Raw genomic sequence first — 9,632 nt, 5'->3', positions numbered from 1 at the left:
AACAAACTCCAGAAGAGTCATGGAGTGGAAGAAAGCCTAAACTGTCTCATTTTAGAGTTTTTGGTTGTAATGCATATGCCCACATTCCTAATGAAAGAAGGAACAAACTTGAAAGGAAAAGTGAGAAGTTCATAATGGTAGGATATAGTGAGGATTCAAAAGGATATAGGTTATTCAATCCTAAAACAAATGAAATTTATATCAAAAGGAATGTATGGTTTGATGAGGATATTGAAAGAAATCATTCTCCTACATTATATTATTTTCTAGTTTTGATTGAAGAAAATAAATCCACTCATACTAAGAATTCAAATGAAAGTGTGCCATCTTCTATAGGAGAATAAAAAACACAAGTTGAAGAATCAAGTGAAAGTGATGGTGAAAACACAAGGAAATCTGGAAGCATTCAAGAAATATATGAAGAAGACCCTAATAATTTTTTTGCTAACTATCCTCCTATAACTAATGTGATGCAAGTTGATACACCAAGTGTTGAATCTCTAGAGAAGGCCGAATTCCTTTCAATCTTATGCAAAGTGTTGGACCAACCCAAAATATGAAAGTATAATCTACTGATCTGATAAGGAAAAGGGAGAAAGAGGAAAGGGTTGTTAAAAGAAAGGAAAGGGGGTTTTTACCTAGACTGAAATGTGATCTTCGCGCTTGTAACTACACAAGGCATTAATGAAAATCAATTAAGATTATGCACAAATTTGTATCCTAATTATCTTCCACAAGAACGAATGAAGGTTATGATTATTAATAAAATCAAAAGGTGTTGGACTTAGCTCATAGATGAATCTCTAAGAGGAGTTAACACAGTCACATATGCTCGGGAAACTAGCTAAAATGCATTAAGATAAAAGGGTAAAACATTACACAAGTTGAAAGAACTTAAAGTAGGCAAGTTAGCTAATTTTATTAATGAAAGGCAAAGGGAAAATTTTATAGGTGCAGAGACATGAAGAACTCTGCAAATGAAAAAAAGAAGATCCCTCTAAAATGCTACAAAATTTGCCTTTATAGCTCAGGCATAACTCAAAATTGATTGTGGTCAGAAAACCCTAACCTCATCGGGATGTCAGGTTATAAAATATCTAAGAGGGGAGGATGATTAGATCGACTGATTTGATGGCATCTAAATCTGGCTCTGAGAACATCCTCTATAGTACGGGGCAAAAATAAAATCTTTGTGAAGAAGGAGAAAATCTCTACGCAGAATGGGCCTAAGTACATCTAAAGAGTAAAAGTCTTTATCCAGCAATGAACGAGCATGGTGGCATCTGGAAAAGCTTGTAGAGTCACGTATGGAGTAATGGAAAAAGTTTTGGTAGTTGGAGTGAGATATGATCAAGAATCGCGCCTCAACTACTAACCTTCATGTTATGCGTCCTCACACCTTCAAAGCATTTAAATTTCTACCTGCTTGGGAGTTTGAATTTCAACCGTTGGAGCTACCATCTCGCACAAATATGGACATGCTAGATGGTGTCAAAGGCTCCCCAAAGGGATCAAAAAGAGTTTAAATCATAGTCGTTGATCGAGACATCCAAGTGAAAATCTATGACCACCTACATTTGTTGTGGTGCCCTGGTCCCATGCATCTACCTCGCTATTTAACTGCCAAGCCTTCTTGGCTTTTTCTGAAGACATGGCCCTTAGGTCAGACAATTTTTTCCTCCATCGCCCTTGGTAAATCTGACCAAAAGGGCTAAATCATTAAGACATCATGACCTCTTGCCGAAAAAAGGAGTTTGTTGTGAGTAGGCACAAGGCTTGCCAAAGAGAGGCATTTTGTTAAGAGAGGGGGCTTCACTAAGACCAAAAAACACCTTGATTCCCCTTTAGAAACTTGGCTGAAAAGGCCACCTTGCTTTCACCTTGCGAGATGGTGGGAATAATGTCCACATTGTAATGTCTTTATCCTACAAGGGCCCTTTTAATGACCTTTCTGCCTTGTGGGATAGCATGATGATTGCCCACATCTCATTTTCTCTTGTCCTATAGCATTATATGTTGTAACCTATGACCATGCCGGGGAAGAAAGGAACTGACTTCCTTGTCTTCCCACCATCCCACATGGTATGGAACCTGAGCCTACCAAACACTTAGTTGGTTGTGCTGAATCTGGCTATTGAATAACATGCGATGTCAATAATAGGATGGTGAATAACATGACATGCTATTCATACAAGATGTTGGAGTTACTATAAGACATAGGTCAATAACCCTCATGTTATTGACACATCATATAACCATCATGTTATATGACTTTGCATGACCTTCGTGTTGTGCACTTTTGCTAAAAAGATTGAATAATCAACTAACTCTACTGAGTACGATAACATGATGTGTTATCCGCACTAACTAACACTACGTGTTAGTCACACAGTAATCCCAAAACCAATCTCCGCAAGGGTTGGCATGAAAATTTCCAACAGGGCCCTTTCAAAATCCCTTCTTATCTAATCAAAATGATCTCACCCTACTATTAGAGTTACATAATATTTAACTTTCCCTTCTAATTTTATAATTTTCTTTCACATATTTGACTAACCTCATTATGTAATTCTATTTGATAATTAATTACTTGTTCTTGGATTAGCACAAATTATTTAATAGGATAGTACTTTTATTTCTCTTCACCTATATAGAATCTTCTTTAATATTATTACAATTTATATAACTATGCAGTCTCTTAAAAGTTTTGTAAATAGTGAAGACATAATAGTAAATCTCATTTATGGGGTATTATAATTTTTATTTAAAATTATAATTTCATAAATAATTATTATTTAAGTCTATATGTTTGATCAAAAGGGTGTTCGATTGAACCTCTATGTTACTTTACTCTATTTTTAGTTTTGAGGATCAAATGAAGTAATCTAGAAATGCTATTTTGTAAAATATAATATTTACTGTTAGGTTTTAAAAATAGTAATAATGTTTTTTTTTAAATTTTATAATAAACGTTGGTCCATGTGGGAAAGATAATGGCTTGTATTGAAGTCATTAGAAACAAAAAATTATAATTTTTTTTAAAGATTGTATTGAATTATTCAAATGCCTTTATTTCAATAAAGAAATTTAATATGTGTGTCAATATAAATATGTTACATTAAAATATAAGTTTGTGAAATTTCTATTTTAATCAAATAAATATTGATATTAAAATAAAATATTTAAAATATTTATTCATAAATATTAAAGTAATATAATTTAAAAATAAAAAATAAAATAAAATTAGTTAAAACTTATTTAAAAAATTTAATGTGAAAAAATAATTTAAAACATATATAAAATATAAATTAAGTCCATTCATTAATTTAGATTAAATGAATAACTGAAATTTTGCTCATATCATTGACATAGATTGAAAATGCCAATATTAATATAAATCTCAATTTGAATGGCTATAAATAAAGTTAAGTGCATGTGGGTTAGGTTGTCTTTAATTTTACCTGTTAAATCTTATTTGTAGATTGTTGACCTTTTGCTCATATCATTGACATGGATTGAAAACGCCAATCCTAATATAAATCTCGTATAAAATATAAGCCCGCATGGTCTTTAACTAATATAAATCCATGTCGTTTAGGTTATCTAGGCTGAGTCTTTTTCGGTGATGATAATATATACTCAGATTTATTTGAATTGATTTTAAAAAGTCAGCTACTGCTTGTAGTGTATGTTTTATGTTCACACGATTTATACACTCAAGAGTATCGTCAATGGCATCTATGAGTCATCCATTTTAATATTTCTACTACGGTTTCCTTTGAAATGAGTATGAATGTGCGTTTGTCTGGTTCTGGACTGAAACATAGCATAGTTTAAAAATCATTTAGTTACTTTTGCAATCAGCTTATGGTGGTGTAGTTTGAGGAGTGCGTTACTAGTCATTACCTCCATTATTTGTTTTATGTCGACCGGTATCATTCTGTTCCCACTCTGTATAAATGGAGCTTTAAATAGACGATCAGGCGCCGGATGTTTGAAGCTCTTCAGTGTGTCTACTTCTGTTAATTACATAGTTCTTTGTGCCTTCTAGTTAGGCTAAGTATTGTAGTTGATAAATTCAATCTGAAGAAGGTTTAATGGGACAAACACGGGACTGGGTGAAGGGTCATTTGGATATAATACTCGTCCCAGTTGGGGTACTAATGTTGGTAGCCTACCATTGCAGACTGCTGTACAGGATTCTCAATACGCCCAACACGACCTTCATAGGTGTCAACGCAATCAATAGGCGGGCATGGGTGCATGCTATTATGAAGGTAAATGTTCACTTTCCCAACACACTTTCTGTGAGATCTTTGTCGAGTAGGAAGGACTTTTGTATCTATTTTGTTACACAGTTAAATGCTTAGTCGATAAAATTAGATATACCTTTCTTCAATAGAATTTTGGAATTCTTAATTTACTTGTATTAAACCGTACTAGAGGAAATCACAAGAATGTTTGTTAGAGAAGTTCAAGACATCTTCTGCTCCCTCTAGTTCCTCCTGCTCCTATTCCCGCAATGGCTTGCTTGTTGTTGATGGTTCATCCGCGGGTGCATTAATGCTCAACTTGTCTCCCACCCCTATTATTCAGCGTGCTGATTTGGGTGTTTGGAATACTCGCTATGTTTTAGAGCCTGTTTTAGGTTATTCCTTGACCCTTTTGCGCTCTGAGGTTGAATCCAGAGCGATGGGAGAGTTCCGGTGGCCCCGGCTTCCTTGTCTCCTGTTTTCATTGTGTCCCTTACCTCTGGTGCTCGCCTTCATCGCATGGCAACTCTTTTGCTAGTGCTATCCATTGGATTTCTTCCTTGTTGGGTAGGTCTAGGGCTGGTAGTTTTGCTAATCTAGTTTTCACCATTTTGATGCCTACACCTTCCGCTCCTTTTGTGGTTTTGTTTCGGTAGGTTCGCAGAAATGAGGAACTTTCTTTCCCCAAAAAGGGTAATTTGTAGGTTTTTAAGAAAAATAATACACGAAACCCAAATCTTTTTTTCAACTTCAGTTATCATAATAATTTTAAATCTATCCTACAAAATTTTGTTGAAAATCTATGTTCTATAGAGAACAGCATACTATATATGAATAAAATTAAACTCTTACATATGCAATTTATAATGAATAAAATTAAATTCTTACATATGCAATTTATAAGCAACAGCAAGCTACATATTCATAAACAAGTTGCTAATTTCTTGGACCAGTATAGAGCACCATAACATTGCAAAAATTGTGATATAAACTTGGAATTAATAAATATCATAACACTGCTGTGCTTTTGACTTCTTATGCACATATACTCCTGGGCGCCTGATTTTGTAGGAGGGGATGAAGAACGGAGTCCTAGCAGTCCAAACTCTACGGAACAGCATAATGGCGTCGACACTTTTGGCAGTAACCGCCATAACGCTCTGCTCTGTGCTAGGTATATTAATGGGTGCGGGTAGCAGTCCTGGTGATTGGACTATGTATGGAATGAAAGGATCTGTCGCTTCTTCTGTCAAGTGCATGGTGGTGTTGCTATGCTTTCTGGTAGCATTCATTTGCAATGCGCAATGCGTAAGGTATTACAGTCATGTTGGCTTCCTCATAAACACGCCTCCTTTGGCCCCCGAGCTCGAGAGTGATCACAGAGAGTATGTTTGTAGGGCAATCAACAGAGGGGCTTACTTTTGGTCACTGGGATTGAGGGCATTTTACTTCTCGTTGCCTCTATTTCTATGGAATTTTGGACCTATTCCAATGTTCGTTTCGACTTGCGTCCTGTTATCATTTCTACATTCCTTTGACACACCCAGCAACGATTTCAACGCAATTTACAACAATTCCCACCAGGAAGAGGAAGAGAAAGATTTGGGACTAGTTCGTAGCATTCTCCAGAAGCAAGAGGAAGAGGAAGATTTGCGCGCAGTTTCCAGTCGCCTCCACTATCTGCGGAAAGAAAATGATGCAGAACCATGAATTTATAAAGATGGCAATTGGTAGATAAGGTTTTCTATAGTAAATAATCAGGAACATTGTTAAAAACTCTTTAACATGTTTCTATTATGTAGTCCACCAGTAAAATGAACAATATATATTACGTAGGAATAACACAGTTTATATATACACAGATAGACTGTACGTTTCGCTTAAGCATATTTTACATCTTCTTGCATAGACTACAAAATATATGCTGATAAGATTAAATTATATTGTGTTTAATTAGCAGAAACTAAACTAAAGTAACATTATAAATGATTGGAGACAAACCTCCTGAAATTTTCTCTATTGATTTTTTAGATAGGTGAATATCAAGAATTATTATAAATTATTTAACATTTCACAATTTTATGTAAACTAAGATTATGTGCAAATATTTTATTTTTTTATCAATTAATTTATGACTATTTATAAATATCAAACTTGTTGATATGTAGTTTTTCATCATGAAAAATTAAATAATTATATGTATGAAGTATAAAATTATTATGGATTATTTTACTATCAAATGGTTTAATTGATTTGCATTGTCCATATTAATGGTATGATTTGAAATAAAAAAGTAAAAGTTTGCACATAATTTATGTCAAAATTTTATGTTGTTAAACAAGATAGACTCTCTTGATAATAAATTAGGAATCTCTTGTTGGATAAACTAACCATATACACTAGTCCAAGAAGAGTCTAAAGAATTCATTGATAATTGCTCAAAGTGTATTGATATATTCATTTCATGTATACTAGAAAAAATTGAAAGTGAAGGCTTTCTTATTTGACTGTGTCATAAAAAGCATTAAATTGTACATACAAATAATATTATTATTTTTTACATGAAATGTTTGAAACATTAGTAACCTATTTCATAACTCAAAGTTAAATCACAATTGTTAATCTATTTAAAATTTGAATTTGTCATCATTGATTTTGGGGGCACCTAGTTGTCTCACATACTCTAACTAGATAAGAAAATAAAAACTAAACATGATATAAAGTTCACAATACTAAATATAATTCATAATCTATTCAAGAAAGGTTTTCAAATCTATTGTGGTCTACATATTCATGTTTCTCTCTATAATTGGAACCAAATGTAGAGACACACGCAAATAAATATCTCACACATACTTCAATATTATAGAACAAAAAACCATGTAAAATTAACATGTTGATAAATATATAGCTTGCACACCTTAAATTTATATTATTTCATTCAACTTATTAAATCCTCCAAATCTCTTTAAAACATTGAAAAACATGCATGTATGGATGATCTACTATTTTAAGATTTAGCTTATAATTAAATTAAAGTTTAAGATTGAATAATTTTGGAGCTTATATTGACATTTTCCTTTTGTTGCCTTTTATGTGTGTGCAGTGTCATAAATTTCATACCCTTTGAATTTCACACAACACAAGCCTCCCTTCAACCTTAGAAAAGTCATTTTAGTTATTATGTTATGATCTTATTAAAATGCCTTTATTTTAGTAATTTTGTAATGTTCCATGGTTTTTGGGTCTGATTTTACTAGACATGAAATATTAAGCATAGATATTTGTTTGACATGCTAGAGTCCCAAGAGAATGCATAACTCAATAATCCTTTTGATTTTTATGCTTCCTAGAATCCAATAGGGTAACATCCTTGTTAGTGATGTTGGGTCTTGAAGACAAATGCGATCTATCTATTTCAAACTAAAACCCTATATATTGAAAAGATTAAAGGATTCACTCATACAATACATAGAAACTCTCTCTCTCTCTCTCTCTCTCTCTCTCTCTCTCTCTCTCTCTCTCTCTCTCTCTCTCTCTCTCTCTCTCTCTCTCTCTCTCTCTCTCTCTCTCTCTCTCTCTCTCTCACACACACACACACACACACACACACACACACACACATACCATCTTTGTTAAACTTGAACCTATCCCAATCTCTTGCATATAGGTTTATCCTAATGTTTTGAAGTAGCACAATGCTTGGGCACTGAAAAGATCATTTTTAGAAGATCATGGTAGTTTTTTGTACAGTTCCTTCTTGCTAGACATGAATATTTAGCACAAATGTTTGTGTGACATGCTAGTGTCCATTGAAAATGTATGACTTAGCAAGCCTTTTGATTGTTTTGTTTCCTAGAATCGACTAGTGTAACATCCCTATCAGTGTAGTTGGGTCTTGAAGATAAATGTGAATATTCTATTTTAGACTGAAACCGTTTATTTTGGAAAGAAAAAAGTATTCACTCATACAAGACATAGAATAATACTCTCTCTCTCTCTCTCTCTCTCTCTCTCTCTCTCTCTCACACACACACACACACACACACACACACACACACACACACACACACACACACACACACACACACACACACACACACACACACACACACACACACACACACACACACACACACACACACACCATCTTGTTTCTAACTGAACCTATCCCAAACTCTTACATATCGGCTTTTCAGAATGTTTTGAAATAGCATAATCCCTTGGCAACAATTACTTCTTGCTACCTCAGCTATCTCTCCTTGGATCTTTAATGTTATTAGCTTCACTTTCATAGTGTTTTTCACTATATTTTCATTTGTTGCATTATATCCATTGCATGTCCTTTTTATATTTCTAGCATCTTTCATCCATATATTCTACCTATGGTTGTGGGAATACCAAATGGGTCTTTGACTAAGGAAAACCTCTTAACACAACCACCCAACTTTTCTATATGTCTTCTTTATTTGCATGTTTACTTGGAGTCTCTCATGTTTCAGGATATATCAATGGCTTGTACATTTTTATCTTTATTCTCATATGGTTATTTTAATGAGTTTATATTCCATTACTTTTATACCTTAGTTTGTTTTATATTTTGTTGGTTTTGAAATCCATGTAGTCACAAATTTGTGTTATTTTGTGGACCCCTATTTCTACCTTTGTTGCATGATAGTGCACTATATTGTAGTTGACACATTAAGAAATGTCTAGGATAGCTAGCTCGTGTAGTCTATAGAACATCCATGAACATCTATATTTACTATTTTTGTTATTATTAGATTTCATTCATGTAGACAAAAAAAAATATTACAATTTAATTTCTATAATTTAAAATTTTATTAATTTTACATTGTATTAAATTTCTCACTTTTAATGATAGTTTTTTCATAAAAGATGAAATAATTAGCTCATACACTTCTTATTATCTTAAAATTCTCAAAGGATATACTTCCTTTTGTTGAGTTTGATTTCCATTTTTACATCACATTCAAAATATTTTATGAGTATTTGACAATGTTTTTCTTTGGAATATGATACTTATTCTCCTCTTGGCAAAGCACTATATGTTTAAATTTAAAGGGCCATTATATGTATTGTGTTTCTTAATTTAATAGATCATTAATATGTATACTCACCATTTGATATTACTTTTAACTATTATTTAAAATTTAAAGGCGTATCTTTTATCAAATTTAACCATTATGAAGAAGAAACCATCAATCAATGACCTCACACGTGCGCGCATACACACGCACAACATCAATCATATATAAATGCTCGATAGAGTGAATTAATTGTAAAATGAACATTCTACTAGATTTATTAAATCCTCAATTATTTGTGATAATGATTATCCTAAAAATTATAAATTAG

At 33.0% G+C, this 9,632-nt stretch overlaps 1 protein-coding gene across 1 annotated transcript; it reads left to right on the top strand.

Annotated features, from left to right (window-relative positions):
• The first annotated feature begins 4,097 nt into the window (after positions 1-4,097).
• Positions 4,098-5,963, top strand: LOC131052816 (uncharacterized). The gene is made up of 2 exons (XM_057987441.1): positions 4,098-4,277; positions 5,325-5,963. Exons 1-2 carry the CDS (start codon positions 4,098-4,100, stop codon positions 5,961-5,963), a joined length of 819 nt encoding a protein of 272 aa, XP_057843424.1.
• Positions 5,964-9,632: the final 3,669 nt, after the last annotated feature.

This window comes from Cryptomeria japonica, chromosome 6 (assembly GCF_030272615.1).
Source record: "Cryptomeria japonica chromosome 6, Sugi_1.0, whole genome shotgun sequence".
In the NCBI taxonomy this organism is placed as follows: Eukaryota; Viridiplantae; Streptophyta; class Pinopsida; order Cupressales; family Cupressaceae; genus Cryptomeria; species Cryptomeria japonica.
This window is presented reverse-complemented; position numbering and strand designations above follow the sequence as displayed.

Excerpts from the sequence above, each read along its gene's own strand:
- LOC131052816 (XM_057987441.1), top strand. The coding sequence starts at position 4,098 with ATGGGACAAACACGGGACTGGGTGAAGGGTCATTTGGATATAATACTC. Across the intron at positions 4,278-5,324 it reads GGGTGCATGCTATTATGAAG|GAGGGGATGAAGAACGGAGT; the intron begins GTAAATGTTCAC and ends CTGATTTTGTAG.